This window comes from Morus notabilis, unplaced genomic scaffold (genome assembly GCF_000414095.1).
Source record: "Morus notabilis unplaced genomic scaffold, ASM41409v2 Scaffold203, whole genome shotgun sequence".
Taxonomy (NCBI): domain Eukaryota; kingdom Viridiplantae; phylum Streptophyta; class Magnoliopsida; order Rosales; family Moraceae; genus Morus; species Morus notabilis.
In genome coordinates, this window is record NW_010361196.1 from 820,778 (window position 1) to 837,777 (window position 17,000).

A 17,000-nucleotide genomic window follows, 5' to 3' on the forward strand; every position below is an offset into this window, starting at 1 on the left:
TTGACACGAAAAAACACATTTATGACCCAACTAACAAAAAGTGTAATTTTATATTGTATTCAGAACTAATATTAATTGACTACTTAATATCACTTATACTTAAAATCTGGCGAGCATATAATAAGAAAAACATAAACCCTCCAATTCTCCATAATAGCCAACACACATAAAAATATCTAAATATCAAACACACACACATATATGATACTACTAGATTATCATATATATATATATATATATTTCAAAACACGACCAATTGCCAAACATTTAAAGAAGTTTAAAAACATAACTAAGTGCATCTAAATAAGTTTAAAAACACAATCAAACATTTGAATGTTTAAGTGCATAAAACATTAAATAAATATATCAAAATGTCTTCTTTGAGGTTGAATGCCCAATTACGCTTTAAAATTAATTTTCAGTTGCTTTAACCTATTAATTGATGTCTTTTTATCAATGTCATAAGGTTGAATGTCTTTTTTAATTTTTTATAAATTTTTTATTTTTGTATATAGGTTATAAACGAGTGGGCCGTGCCGTGTTGGCCTGTATAACTAAATGAGTTAAGCGTGTTAAACAAGCTAGCACGAATTGAGCCAATTTATTTTCGTGTTATTCGTGTCAACCCGTTAACAACCTAATTAATAATTATGCGGTTAAATCTATTTATCTCGTGTTATTTTTATATTGTTACATGGTATTGTGTTTAAAATTACCGGCATTAAGTACAAGCCCCGAGCCCACCCTTGTGACCTCATCCTCTTACCCTTCTTCTTCCCATCCTTCCAGAGACTTCACAGGTTTTTATTTCCTATTTTAATGTTTTTCCTAAATATTCAATTCTAAGAAAAAAAAAACTAGTCAATTTTCCTAATTGCCCTTGAATAGTTACAAATGTGCAATGCACATGCACTTTCACATTGAAAAGGACGTTCTTAATTGGACACAGTTAAGAGTCCAGGGGGTGTATTTGTCAGAAAGGAAAAGTTAGGGGACCCATTTGCTAGTTACTTAAACGTTTGTGGGGCCTCCCAATAACACTAACTACGAACTCCTCCGACACAAAAAAAAAAAAAAAGGAAAAAACAGTACTTGTGTGGAAAATCCCATTTTCTCCTTTTCCGTGTTCGTTAACGTTTTTCCCTCGCATCAAATCAAAAACATTGCAGCACAAACCAGAGAAGAAATTTCCGACACTTACAAAACAGTTTTCATTCATCAAAACGAAAAAGGACCAAAAAAAAAAGAATAAATCACAACAGATGCAAAGCTCATAAGTACACCAAAAAGCAGCCACATTAACAAAAGAAAGATTCTCTCTCCTCCCTCTCCAGTCTCCACAATGCTCTCTCTCTCACCTCTCCATCTCTCTCCTCCCAAACTTTCTTCTCTCCCGCGCACCTTCTCTCTCCAACCTTTCTCTCTCTCCTGCCCCACTCCGCCCTCCTCACTCCGCCGTCTCCGCCGCCGCCTCGAAATCCGAGCAATCGACGCCGCGCAGCTCTACGACTACGAGTCCAAGCTCGCAGCCGATTTTCAATCCTCCACCAAACTTAAGATCGCCATTGTCGGATTCGGCAACTTCGGCCAATTCCTCGCCAGAACCTTCGTCCAACAAGGCCACACAGTCCTTGCCCACTCCCGGTCGGACCATTCCCGAATCGCCGAAACCTTAGGCGTTTCATTCTTCTCCGACGCCGACGACCTCTGCGAAGAACACCCCGAGGTAATCCTCCTCTGCACCTCGATAATCTCCACGGAAAATGTGCTCAAATCCCTACCTTTGCCGCGATTGAGACGAAGCACATTGATCGTCGATGTTCTATCGGTGAAAGAATTTCCAAAAAATTTGCTTCTCAATCTTTTGCCTAATGATTTTGACCTAATTTGTACGCACCCAATGTTCGGGCCCGAGAGTGCTCGGAATGGATGGAATGGACTTTTCTTTGTGTACGATAAAGTTAGGATTGGGGCAGAGGAATCTAGGGTTTTGAGGTGCGAGAGCTTTTTGGGGATATTTGAGAAAGAAGGATGTGAAATGGTGGAGATGAGCTGTGCTGAGCATGATAGATTCGCTGCCGAGTCTCAGTTCATCACTCACACTGTTGGGAGGGTTTTGGAGGGGTTGAAGTTGGAATCAACGCCGATTAACACAAAAGGGTATGAGACACTGTTGAATTTGGTAGAAAATACTGCAGCTGATAGCTTTGATTTGTATTATGGGTTGTTTGTGTATAATAAGAACTCGCTTGTGATGTTGGAGAGGTTGGATTTGGCTTTTGAGGCTTTGAAGAATCTGCTATTTGGGCGTTTGCATGATGTAGTGAGGAAGCAGTTGTTTGGGGGTCAAGAAAGATTGCAGATTTCAAGGGAGGAGTACAAACATTCTTCTAATGGAGCTGCTTTGCCATCTTCTTCAGAAGCTACGAGGTAAAAGTCACTTTCCAGTCCTTTGGCTTTATTTTATATTATGCGTAAAATAATTTTCTTCTATGTGGAGTTTTCAGGTTTTGGTGTTTCTAGTTTGGTGGAGTTTTCTGGTTGCTAACCCAAAGAGAAACAATAATAATATTGATAAATTCTCTTTTTGTTGCTAGTAAATCAGTGTCAAATTGTATTCTACTACATCATGAACTGGGATGGTGTCTTCTCTCTCTACTTAAGCATTTTGTGTGCTTGATGGCCTGAATTTATGGAGGATTGAGATAAAAGAAATGGATAGTGCAGAATTGCTCTTGTTTTTGGTTTGCTATTTTTAAATTAATTTTGATAATGTTCATTGTAACTCCAGGTCTCAGAATGTCGTTGTAGCAATTGACAATAAACTACAGATTTTCAAACGCTTTGACAATGGCTCAAAGCTGAAGATTGCAATTATTGGATTTGGAAATTTTGGACAATTCCTGGCTAAAACCATGGTAGGCCAAGGCCACACAGTTTTGGCCTATTCTCGTTCGGATTATTCAGATGTTGCTCAAAGACTAGGAGTGTCTTACTTCTCTGATGCAGATGATCTTTGCGAAGAGCATCCAGAAGTGATACTTCTTTGTACTTCAATTCTTTCGACTGAGAAAGTTCTCAGGTCATTGCCACTTCAAAGATTGAAAAGGAGCACTCTGTTTGTTGATGTGCTTTCGGTGAAAGAGTTCCCGAGAAATTTGTTTCTCCAAAATTTACCACAAGATTTTGATATCCTCTGCACGCATCCTATGTTTGGACCAGAGAGTGGTAGAAATGGGTGGAACTCCCTAACTTTTGTTTATGACAAGGTTAGGATTGGAAGCGAGGAATCAAGAATTTCACGGTGTGAGATATTTCTTGAAATATTTGCACGAGAAGGGTGCCAAATGGTGGAAATGACTTGTGCAGAACACGATAAGCATGCAGCAGGGTCGCAGTTCATTACACATACTATGGGAAGGATTCTTGAAAAGTTGGGTTTGGAGTCAACACCAATAAACACGAAAGGTTACGAAACGTTGTTGAGGTTGGTGGAGAACACAGCAGGAGACAGCTTTGCTCTTTACTATGGCTTGTTCATGTATAATGTAAATGCAATGGAGCAGCTAGAGAGGTTAGACCTGGCTTTTGAATCGTTGAAGAAACAACTTTTTGGGCGTTTGCATGGGGTTCTTCGAAAGCAATTGTTTGAGAATGCTGATGAGTCCCAAGTTTTTCTGGTAAAACCCATGTTAATGCTGTCTGAAAATCGTACCACACTAGGATCTTCTTCTGAGGCCTTGAACATTCAAAAGAATTAGCTCAAGCTTCCCTCACTGTTGGTGAGTTAAAAAGGAAAACTATTTCCTTATCTCTTTTGCATTCCGTTTTTTTTTTTTTTTTTTTGGAGCATCACAAGTGTTTGGATCACTATTTGACTTACTGGGATGTAATCCTTTTTGCACATTTGCTATGTGATAACTTTTGATGGATCTTTTATTATGCGTATTTCTCTTTGTGCAAATTAACTTCAATTGCATTTTTTATTATTTTTTTCCTTGAAGGGCTTGCTGTGGAGTTCAAGTGTTGTCCTCACTTGGTCACTCTATCTAAACAGATTCGGTGCTAAAAGAAAGAAGTATTGATTTTGGGTAAACTCTTTCCTTACTCCTTGAATTCATCAACACCATTAAGAAACAACGAGATGCAGGAAATTGTTGAATTCACTTGTGCAACAACGCATATAGGAGCAAGAGGTTTCAAATTAAGTTGAAATCTATCTAAGAACCTAAAAAGACTAGTAGCAAGGGATGATGCAATTGATGGAACTTCGAAAAGACAGGATGAATATGCTAGAGGTTTGTGAAGGTACATGTATGTTAAGAAATCCCTTGATAGTTTAAGGCAAAAAGCCCTTCATTGGCCTATTTTTGATGAGTTTAAGTTGCTGGGAGAATTTTTTGGTCATTCCTCCTTTGCGATTCTGACTTTTTGTTTGTTGCATCTTTTTTAAGAATAGAAACTTGGGGCTTCGTTGTTACGTTCTCGAGTTACGGATCGGGTTACTGGACGATTCACGGGAAAATCCACTGCGATTGATGGAGCCCTTCCCTTGTTGCGATTCCTGCCGCGAGAAGAACCTATGGTGAATAATATTTGGAACTCGTCGAAGGGAGCTCCTAACCTTAGACTCGTTGGGAAGAGAGTGTTAAACCTCTGTAATTAGAACAAAATTCTTCTTTGTTTTATTACTCCAAATTCGTCCCCCTTAAATAGAGGTTACATAGGAAATTACTCTTATAGAAAATAGGAAACTAGAAAGTAGGAAATAGGAAACTAGAAAAAAGGAAATAGGAAGCTAGAAAATAGGAAATTACTCCTATAGAAAATAGGAAACTAGAATACTTGCTAAAAATGGACTCCTAATTAGGATACTACTAAAAATAAGATTATTCTTCGGCTTCTTTCCCATTCTTAGCGCTCCTGACTTCCTTCTTCCTTGACTTGTGTACCACGTCTCCCATATGCCTTGCCCACAAAGGCATCCGTAACATTACTCTCCTCCTAAAGAAAGAGCTTGTCCGCAAGCTCGAAAGTTGGATAAGTAGCGCAAAAATGAGCAAGATCTTCCCAGGTAGCATCCACTGGAGTGAAGCCAGCCCAATGAACTAAGATTTTCCAATTGCCATGATTGAGGTGCGAGCGAATAACGGTACTAGGAACAGAAATGATTCGTCCATCCTCCAGAGGCGGTAGAGGAGATGGAACAGCTAGAGCTTCCCCTTGAAAGGCCTTGAGCAAGGAAACATGAAAGACATCATGGATTTTACTATCAGAGGGTAACTACAATTGATATGCAACCGGCCCGACCTTGCGCAACACTCTAAAAGGCCCATAAAACTTGGGAGCAAGCTTATGATGAAGCGTCCTTGACAGTGACTTTTGCCAATGCAGATGTAAACGTAACCAAACAAGTGAGCCAAGAGCATATTCCACGTTGCCATGACCTTTATCATAATACTCCATGCGGTGCTGAGCCTGTTGAAGTCCAGAGCGAATGTCCTGCAAAGTCGAATCCCGGTCAAGCGAGGCCTGATCTACCGCGTCAACTCTAGAAGAGCCAGCCACATAGGATAATAAACGGGGCGGATCCCGTCCATAGACAACCTTGAAAGGAGATGTGTGAAGAGCAGTATGAAAGGACGTGTTATAACATTAATCAGCCCAAGGGATCCAATCCACCCACCTCTTAGGCCGATCACCCACAAAACAACGTAAGTACATTTCAATTGTTCGATATACCACCTCCGTTTGGCCATCAGTTTGAGGATGATTGGCTGAAAGAAAAAGCCAATTTTGTCCCACACAATCGAAAAAGCTCCTAAAAATTACTTGTGAAGACAACATCCCGATCTATAGGTAAACCGTGCAATCGTACCACCTGCTCAAAGAAGGCGTTGGCCACACTAGTAGCCGTATACGGATGTGCCATGGGTAGGAACTTGGCATATTTTGAAAACCGGTCAACCACCACAAATAAGACTGTTTTGCCCCATGATTTTGGCAGTCCGTCAATGAAATCCATCGAAATGTCAGCCCAAACTTGTGTAGGAAGTTGGAGGGGCTGAAGTACTTGTGGGGCTCAAATGCTCAGCCTTGTTGAGCTGGCACACAAGACAAGCTGCCACATAATCACCAATTGCCGACTTCATACCCTACCAATAAAAATCCTTGCGCACCCTTTGTAAAGTTTTCTGGAGACCTTCATGTGTACTATCATGGAAACCTAACAATATAGAAGAAATTAAGGGAGAGGTTGGTGATAAATAAATTCGGCCGTTATTGAGAATGAGCCCATCATGCAGTGACCAAGATTCACTGAATTCCCCACGTTCCACTTGAGCTTGCAGCTCTTGGAGAGAGATATTCTCCTGAATTTCGGCCCTTATATCATCCAACAATAACACCCGAGGTTGGGTAATGGCGCACAACAGGCCCTCATCATCCTCTAGACGCGATAACGCGTCCGCAACTCCGTTTAGATACCCCGCCTTGTACTCCACACGAAAATCAAACCCCATGAGCTTGCTTATCCAATGTTGTTGCGGAGAAGAGTTGTGAGTCACTGTTCCAGCAAATACTTAAAGCTATAGTGGTCAGTGCGAATAAGGAAAGGTCTACCCCACAAGTAAGGGTGCCAATGCTGCACTGCCTTTGCCAACCCAATCAGTTCTCCCTCACAGGCGGGAAGTTTGAAGTGTCTAGCGGCTATTTTGCGGCTGAAAAAAGCAATGGGATGCCCATGTTGTTGGAGGACAACACCAATACCGCTTCCGGAGGCATCACATTCCGTGACAAACTCATCAAAATTAGGTAGCTGCCAAACTAGGGCAGCAGCAAGGGCTTTTTTAAGCGCATTAAAGCCAATGCCTCATCAGTCCATTGGAAGGAATTTTGTTTGAGCATACTAGTCAAAGGAGCTACAATTTGACCATATTCCCAAATGAACTTGCGATAGTAACCCGCCAATCTCAAGAATCCTTGTAGAGCAGTAATGGATTGCGGTTGAGGCTAATCGGTAACTGCCTGAATCTTGCTTGTATCCATTGAAACCCCTGCACCAGACACAACATGACCGATATATGCTACTTGGGGTTCCCTAAAGGAGCATTTGGATTTCTTCAAACAAAGATGGTGAGCACGCAGCAATTCAAATACCACTTTAACGCGGAGCAAATGATCATCCCATGTAAGTCTTACTATAAATCAAAATATCATCAAAGAAGACAAGGACAAACTGGCGCAAGTGTTTTTGGAATACCTCATTCATAAGGGCCTGAAAGGTTGACGGTGCATTGGTCAGCCCAAACGGCATCACTAGGAACTCAAAGTGGCCGTGGTGGGTTAGAAAGGCTGTTTTCTCAATGTTGGCTGGGTCCATGCAGACTTGATGGTATCCTGATCAAAGATCTAGTTTGGTGAAGTACTTGGACCCATGTAGTTTGTCTAACAGCTCCTCCACTGGTATTGGAAATTTATCCTTGACTGTTTTAGCATTAAGCTCCCTGTAATCAACACAAAAGCGCCATGTACCGTTGTGCTTACAAACTAGCAACACCGGTGAAGAAAAGGGTGACTTGCTAGGCCGAATAATTCCTTACTGGAGCATTTGTTCACACTGCTTCTCTATCTCATCTTTTTGTAGGTGTGGATATCTATAGGGACGAATGACCACGGGAGCAGAATTTGGCTGTAAACAGATGCGGTGATCACAATTCCGAAGAGGAGGTAGCCCGGATGGCTCTTGAAATAAATCACTAAACTCATCCAATAATTGATCCAATTTGCGGCGCGGTTCCGTTGTTTCCTGCAATAAGTGAACTCGAACGATATTGGAATTTTGATGCCCTTGAAGAGTGATAGCTGTCCCACCTGACACGAAGCTCATAGTGAGACACAAAATCCCAAAGGATCGGCCCCAAGTTTGGAGCCATTTAATCCCTAAAACAATATCAAAGCCATCCAAAGGAATGACAAGGAAGTCAGTAATAAAAGTGTTATTATCAACTTTAAATGGCACCGTTTGGCATATTCCCTCGCTGAAAACCTTTTCTCTGTTAGCCACCGATATATTAAAACCATATTGAGGTTGGACCTTCACTCCGAGGCGTTGGGCTGCTGCCACACTAATGAAATTATGAGTACTCCCTGAATCCACTAACCCCAATACAAGATGTCCCTCCATTATTGCTCGCAATTGCATAGTTCTAGCATTTTGTTGGCCCGTGATCACATGCAAGGATATTTTAGGTTCCTTATTCTTGTCTTGTTCCAGCACATCATCTTTGTGACCCTCTACCTCCAGCCAAAATAATTTTTTGCATTGGTGCCCGAATGAATATGGTTCGTCACAATTGTAGCAGAGACCTTTAGCTCTTTCGTCTGCCATCTCCCCACGAGTCAACTTTTTAATAAAAGGAGGGGTTGCACTACTTGGACTTGATCATGCCACTGTCACCCTGCCTAGCCCGAAATTGCTTTTAGCAGCGGAAAAGGGAACTGGTGCTTCTATGTGAGCTTTTAGTGTTCGAGCCCATGTGTTGCTAAGGTCCTCTATGCATGCCTGCCGCTTTTGCTAGCTGCCGCTTCTTCTCAAAGGCCCGTGCCAAGTAGCCTGGACAAGGTTTGGGGGATTTTACATCTCCACATCAAGCCTAATTGAGTCCGTTAATCCTACAGTAAACAAGTCTACATGCTGGTCCACCCGTACTGTATTAGTGCGTGCCAACAACTTTTGGAATCGGCGTTGATAATGCTTCACCGTTCCTGTCTGTTTCAAATTAACCAATTCTCCTAAAGGGTTATAGTGTAGTGGTGGTCCAAATCTCAAAGTGCAGTATTCCTTGAATGCCCCCCACGTGATATTTGGTTCATCCTACTCCATTTGATAATACCATAATTGCGCCTCACCCAACATGTGAAAAGCCGCCAATCCAACCTTGTCTAATTCCGCTGTCTGTTGATTGGAAAAGAACTTCTCACATCTGTGTAACCATATTAACGGGTCCTCTGACCCATCAAAGGTAAAAAAATCAAGCTTTGTGTACCGCGGCACCACTCCCGTCCCTGCCTGTGATTCTGATAGATTGTCTGTTCTGTAGTGGTGGTTCCCATAACGGTTACTGCTGCTCGTACCTCCATCGGACTCCTTGCTGCGGTTTCGGTTGGAACTCATAAGAAGTTCCTGCAGTTGTAGCGACAATTATTGCAACTGATTTCCCAATTGAGATTCGGTTTGTGCGACTCTTGCTTCCATTCAGGACTCAGCTTCTACCATTCTTGGTTCGTTGATTTCCTGCATCTCCTGTAGCAGTGCCCTCAACTCGCCCTCTGTGTTGGAATTGCCCATAGTGTTTGGCTCTGATACCAAGTTGTTACGTTCTCGAGTTACGGATTGGGTCATTGGACGATTCACGGGAAAATCCACTGCGATTGATGGAGTCATTCCCTTGTTGCAATTCCTGCTATGGTGAATATGATAGAGCCCAAGTACAGTAAGGAAGAAAATCTGGAATAAAGTTTTTATTGGTACGGAAGAAAGGAAATACAAGATAGTACTGGTCTTTCGAGAGGACCAGCTCTCTCCCAAATCTACTCAGAAAATGCCAAGATGCTTTTCCCCCACATGCCCCACCCACTAAATAGCTAACAACTTGTCTAACTGTTTTCTTTTTCCCATGCACAATTAACTAATACAATTAATCCCGCAGCACACACTGCTCTCCCACCTCTTTATGACCTCAGCACAAGGCCACCTCAGCTAAGACACGTGCTTAGCACGTCTGGCATAAGTGAAACGAATCGGTGGCTTATCATTACTCCCGGCCCATAGAGACACCTTGTCCTCAAGGTGAAATTCTGGAAATTGCTCCTGAATCAGTTCATAAGGCTCCCACGTTGATTCGAACGAGGGCAGACCCTGCCACTGGATCAACACCTTCAAATGGTGACCAGGACCCACCCTTTGCCTACACGAAGGCCCAACACAGTCTCAGGCGCCACACACAACTCCAAGTCAAAGTTAAGCTGAGGTGGGAAGGTCGGAGTGGCCTCCTTATTCCCGATGGCCTGCTTGAGCTGCGAAACGTGGAAGACAGGGTGGATAGCCGCTCCTGAGGGCAAGGTCAACCTATAGGCCACTGGTCCTATTTGAGCTTCAATAGGGAAAGGTCCAAAGAAACGCGGGCTCAGCTTTTCGAAGGGCCAAGATGCCACGGTGCGCTGCCTATAGGGCCGCAGTTTCACGTATACCAAGTTACCCACATCGAACTGGACATCTCGCCGATGGGAGTCCGGCACCCGCTTCATGCGACTCTGGGCCTTCAAGAGATGGTTTCTTAGCTCGTCCAACATGACGTCCCGCTCCTTCAACAGCCGGTCAACGTCCGAGCAGACAGCGGTCCCCTGATCGTAATGAAGTAGCGAGGGAGGGGGTCGGCCATATACCGCCTGGAAGGGAGTGGTGTTGGTGGCTGTGTGAAACGCTGTATTGTACCAATATTCTGCCCAGGAGAGCCACTTTGCCCACTGCCGAGGACAGCCACCCGCCAAGCAGCGCAGGTAGGTTTCCAAGCATCTATTCACCACTTCCGTTTGGCCATCGGTCTGTGGGTGGTATGCGGTACTGTGCTTGAGATTGGTGCCCTGAAGTTTAAAAAGTTCCGACCAAAAACGGCTCATGAACACCTTATCCCGGTCCAACACTATCGAGTGTGGAACTCCATGCAAGCAGACCACGTCCTTGACAAAAACAGCCGCGACCCCTGGAGCTGAGTACGGGTGTTTGAGGCCGGGGTGAAATGAGCGTATTTGGAAAGACGATCCACCACAACCAAAATTGTATCGACGCCCTCCGACCGAGGCAATCCTTCCACAAAATCCATAGAAAGGTCCTCCCAAATTTGCGAAGGAATCGGAAGGGGTTGGAGTAAGCCGCCTGGGGACAACGTCGGAAGAGGTTGGAGTAAGCCGCCCGGGGACAACGTGGAACTTTTCTGCTGCTAACACACGGTGCAATGGCTAACATAGCGAGCGATGTCGCCGTTCATACCCTCCCAATAAAAGTGCACCGCCAACCGCTTCCAAGTCTTTAAAAAACCGGAGTGTCCCCCCAAATTGCCATCGTGATATTCTTTCAGCAGGGCCCCCACAAGAGAAGACAGTTTAGGGATGACCAAACGTTGCTTGTATATGAGCCGCCCCTGGACAAGGGAGTATCCTGGTTTCGAAGTTGGATCCCGAAGCAAGGTCTCCACTATTCCCCGAAGTTTGTCATCCTGTGCGATGTGTTGTTCTAGTTCATCAAACTCCACTACCCGAGGCACTGTTAGCGCCAGCAGAGCAGCCCCTAGAACCACCCGAGACAAGGCATCAGTTGCCCTGTTTTGCAGCCCCGGCTTGTATTGAATCTTGAAGTCAAATCCCATCAACTTGGTCAGCCAGCGTTGGTGCTCCGGACTGACCATTCGCTGCTCTAACAAAAACTTCAAACTCCGTTGATCGGTGCGTACAACAAAGTGGCGGCCAAGCAGGTAATGCTTCCACTTTTGCAGCGCCCAAACCACAACCATGAGCTCCCTCTCATAGACAGATTTCGTCCGTGTGCGCTCAGGCAACACCCCGCTGAAGTAAGCAATCGGCCGTTGACGTTGCATCAACACCGCCCCAACCCCATGCCCCGACGCGTCCGTCTCCACCACAAAGGGGACCGAGAAATCCGGAAGGGCCAATACCAGTACCGTTACCATAGCGTCCTTCAGTGCTTGGAAGGCGGCCTCTGCCTTGCCGGACCATTGAAAATTGTCCTTCTTTAATTGATCAGTTAAGGGCCAAGCCAGCCGGCCATACCCTTTCACAAAACGTCTGTAATACTCGGTAAGCCCCAAGAATCCCCGTAGCTCCTTGAGAGAGCGAGGTCGTGGCCAGTTCGTCATTGCTGCCACTTTAGCCTCATCGGTAGCCACCCCCTCTCGGGACACAATGTGACCGAGGTACTCTAATTTTTCCTGGCCGAACACGCATTTCTTCCGGTTAGCGAATAGGCGGTGAGAAGACAGAATTTGCAGTACTTGTCGGAGGTGCCCGCAGTGGTCCTCGAGGCTCCGGCTGTACACCAAAATGTCGTCAAAGAAGACCAAGACGAATTTGCGGAGGAGTTCCCGGAAAAGATCGTTCATGAGCGCCTGAAACGTAGCCGGCGCATTAGTGAGCCCAAAAGGCATCACCAGGATTCGTAGTGCCCCGTGTGCGTGCGGAAGGCTGTCTTGAGCACGTCCTCTGGTTTCACCCGGATTTGATGATATCCGGACTTAAGGTCCAGCTTGGAGAACACCACGGCCCCCATGCAATTCGTCAAGCAATTCATCGATCACGGGTATTGGAAACTTATCGGCGATCGTAACCTTATTCAAGGCGCGATAATCTACACAAAACCTCCAGCTATTGTCTTTTTTACGTACCAGAAGAACCGGCTCGAAAAGGGACTCACACTCGGTTGGATGATTCCTGCCGTGAGCATGTCTCGCACTAGCCTCTCGATCTCCTCCTTCTGCACCTGTGGATAACGGAATGGCCGGACATTAACGGGCTCCGCACCAGACTTGAGCACGATGGCATGATCCCTAGACCGAGTTGGGGGCAAGCCATCTTCCCAAGCAAACACCTGTGAAAATTGATCCAAAACAAGTTGAACTGCCGCTGGAATAAACGCTTCCGTCTCCGACGTGGTCGCTGCAAGTTGACTCAGCTCAACCATGTATCCCTCCCCCTCGTCTTTGATAGTTGAGATCATGGTTTTCAAGGACACCCGTGAAGTACACAAGGTCGGATCCTCCTTCAGAGTCACGCCCGCTCCACCAACTCGGAAACGCATGGTTAACGCCTTCCAATCAACATGCATACCCCCCAACGTAGCTAACCATTTCATCCCAAGGATAACATCTGCGCTCCCTAATTCCAAAGGCAAGAAGTCTTCCACGATCTCGACACAAGGTAACGTCAAGACCACTCTCTTACACACACCAGCACCCTTGACAGTGATCCCAGTGCCCATCAGCACCCCGTACCCTGCGGTCTCTGAGCACGGCAGCCCGAGTTTCTCTACTACCGCCGTGGAAATGAAGTTGTGGGAAGCGCCACAGTCAATCAACACCACGACCTCCTGCTGGGCAATGGACCCCTTTACCTTCATCGTACGCGGGTCGACAAGACCCATCACGGAATTGATGGACAATTCCACAACCTCCGCGACAGCCTGCTCGGAAAATCCCTCCGCGTCGTCCTCCTGAAGTGGTGGCTCACAGCATCGAAGTCATCGTCCACCATCAAGACGTGTAATTCGTGATTCTTGCAACGGTGCCCAACAAAAAATTTCTCGTCACAACGGGAACACAGCCCTTTCGCGCAGCGCTGCAAGAGCTCGGCGTCAGACATCCAACGGATGGTTGGCGGTTTCGAAGAAGCGGAGTGATTTGCCGGCGGCGCTTGGGATTTTTGGAATGAAGGGAGTTGTGTCGGACTCTGAAAATTCGAAGGAATGGCAAACCTGACGTGTTTAGAATGATCTGCCCCTTCGCTCGCTCCACTGGACTGTTGGGCTTGAGGTGGGCCCCGAGGCCCAATTCCTGATGGGCCCAGGTGGTGGGCCATCAACATGTTATTGCGCTCCTCCACTAGCTGAGCCCGGGTCATCAATCGGTCGAGGGACTCCGGATGATACATGCGTACTTCCGCCCGAATCTCTGGCCGTAATTCGTTGATGAACGTGCTCTCTAGCATGTGAGTCGGGACGTCGACCACCTGGGCCGCCAATGCCTCGAAGAGTCGGCGATAGTCTCACACGGTTCCTTTCTGTTGAATAGCCAGGAATTTGTCAAGAGCTGTCCCTTCTTGGGAAGATCGGAATCGATCGAGGAGTTTGCGTTTGAGCTCCAACCAAGAACGAACAGGGTTCCTGCCATCCTCCCATTGGAACCAAGCCAGTGCGTCCCCTTTGAAGCAGATTGCAGCAGCACTCAACTTGTCCTCCTCTGTCAAACGATTCACCGAGAAGTAACGTTCCACCCGGAAAAGCCAACCCTCGGGATTGTCACCCTCAAACAACGGCATCTCCAGCCGGCGCAATCCCAGATCGCCGCGAATCAGAGACTCCCGGAACTCGTCCGCCTTCCCCGGCTCAAGATCTGGTTTATCCGAGGACATCACCGTCTTCCCGTTGTCACCTGAAGCACCTCCTGGTCGGGACACCCCACTGGACTCCTCCAAGGACGACGGATTCCCAGCGACTCGCGGGGACTCCAAACGCTGGAGAGCCTTATCCACCCGGTCGAGGATGGAAAGCTTATCCATAACCATGGCAAGATGTTGCTCCATTGGGCCCAGACGCTGTATATCGGAACAAAGGGATCCAACCTGTTCCTTCATTGCGGTAACGCGGGGGTTCCAATTGCTTAGCCATGAAAAAAGAGGATCAAGTGCTCTGATACCAAATTGATAGAGCCCAAGTACAGTAAGGAAGAAAATCTGGAATAAAGTTTTTATTGATACGGAAGAAAGGAAATACAAGATAGTACTGGTCTTTCGAGAGGACTAGCTCTCTCCCAAATCTACTCAGAAAATGCCAAGATGCTTTTCCCCCACATGCCCCACCCACTAAATAGCTAACAACTTGTCTAACTATTTTCTTTTTCCCATGCACAATTAACTAATACAATTAATCCCGCAGCACACACCGCTCTCCCACCTCTTTATGACCTCAGCACAAGGCCACCTCAGCTAAGACACGTGCTTAGCACGTCTGGCATAAGTGAAACGAATCGGTGGCTTATCAGAATAATATTTGGAACTCGTCGAAGGGAGCTCCTAAACTTAGACTCGTGTCTTAAACATCTATAATTAGAACAAAATTCTTCTCTTTTATTACTCCAAATTCGTCCCTGTTAAAATAGAGGTTACATAGGAAATTACTCTTACAGAAAATAGGAAACTAGAAAGTAGGAAATAGGAAACTAGAAAATAGGAAATAGGCAACTAGAAAATAGGAAATTACTCCTATAGAAAATAGGAAATTACTCCTATAGAAAATAGGAACTAGAATACTTGTTAAAAATAGACTCTTCTAATTAGGATACTACTAAAAATAAGATTATTCTTCGGCTTCTTTCCCATTCTTAGCGTTTCTGACTTCCTTGACTTGTGTACCACGTCTCCCATATGCCTTGCCCACAAAGGCATCCGTAACATTCATTTTGGGTGTAAACGAGCTCCATTGAAATCTTTATTTATTTTTCCTTATTTTTGTAAACGACGTGAATGAAATAAACTCTTTTTATTCTGTTTATGAGATTACATTGCATCAGATTTCACGTTCTTATGAATGATAAGAGTACGTGCTTTTACTTTACAATTCAACTTTTTGCTGCATCAATTCATCAAATAGGTCCCAGGATTATTTTCATCTTTTGTATAATCTGGTTTTTGATTCTACCACATTTTTGAAAGGTTCTTGAAAATAGAACGCAATCAAGGAAATGCCCTCCCTCTCTGAATTTGCACAAATGTGTACTAAGCTCTTGAGCATTCCAGATATCCGGATATTGCACACTCTCATTATATCAGCTTAACTGCTGATTTTTAACTCTAATAGTATAGTCCACTGAAGATCTGGTTGATTTAAAGCCTCTGTGTCAAGATAAACGGATTCGTACACAAGTATTGAAAAGACATGTGGGTGTATGGAGGTATTTGACATTCTCCAATGCAAATACTAATGCAAATTTTATATTTAACATTATAGTGTGATATGATATGTTATTTTTATTTTTGCTCTAATGTATAATGCTATTTGAAATGTTAAATATACTTTTTTTCATGTTCATGAAGTTTTGAAAGTTGTAAAAGTAAGCTTTTATTTTTAAAATACTTAGAAAATGCAAAAATTGCAATGATTACATGAGAAAGTAAATATTTCAACCAATAGCAATTAAATGTTAAATTTTCTATATGCTATACTTGATGGAAAATTTGTCACAAATTAGAGTACATGAAAAATTTGGCACAACAAAGAGCATTACATTGGAGTGTTTTTTGTATTCAAATACTAAATTTGTAATTAACACATCAATTATAGCATTATATTAGAGATGCTTTAAAATGTTGCGTTATCATTCTAAAATGAATAATATTAGCGTGTTAATTCTTTTTATCATCTTCTTAACGGTAAGTGCCGAGATAACGGGTAAGTTGTCACTTTTCAATTGGTGAGGTAAAATTAAAAATGGGACCCACTCTTATCTCACATAGGTGAATCGGGATACATCAGGAACCGTTGGTCGTCTTTATTAAAAACTGAAGACCTTCAATGCTTTGATCCTGCAAAATATGAGTGATTGCCGATGATAACTGACGTTGCTTGTATACTATTTGAAAGGATTTATTACTCAATTGGTCCTTAGATGTGCAAAATGTCTCATTGTTGTCCCTAAACTTAGAGAGGTTTAGGGCCCAAAATGTCTCATTGTTGTCCCTAAACTTAGAGAGGTTTAGGGCCCAAAATGTCTCATTGTTGTCCCTAAACTTAGAGAGGTTTAGGGCCCAAAATGTCTCATTGTTGTCCCTAAACTTAGAGAGGTTTAGGGCCCAAAATGTCTCATTGTTAGGTCCTGAAGTCAACTGGGGGACAATTAGGTCTCGTTCATTTCACCGATTTGAGTTTTCAATTTTAAGTTTTTACAGTAAAAAGCTTTCAGAAAATGTCACATCTCAGCTCGAATTAAAAAACTTGAATCTGCGAAATAAACGAGGCCTTAATAGTTTCACGTGCTTTGTTGTTTTGTTTTGTTTTGTTTTTTTTTTTTGGACATTAGCACCAACAACGTTCTTTTTAAAAACTTCCGGAACTACTCGATTTTAAAGTTAATGGACAAAATGAGACTTCTAAAACAGTTCAAGAAGAAAAATAGGTTAACAAAGAATTTTGGCAATTTTTTATTTTATTATTTTTT

General features: G+C 43.9%; 1 protein-coding gene across 1 annotated transcript; it reads left to right on the forward strand.

The window, feature by feature from the left end:
• The first annotated feature begins 1,342 nt into the window (after positions 1 to 1,342).
• LOC21407648 (arogenate dehydrogenase 1, chloroplastic) lies at positions 1,343 to 4,461 on the forward strand. Its single transcript, XM_024165980.1, is given in 3 exon segments — positions 1,343 to 2,447; positions 2,812 to 3,782; positions 4,005 to 4,461. Coding segments are annotated over 2 exon segments (2,055 nt in total). The 3' UTR covers positions 3,762 to 3,782; positions 4,005 to 4,461.
• The last annotated feature ends 12,539 nt before the right edge of the window (positions 4,462 to 17,000 follow it).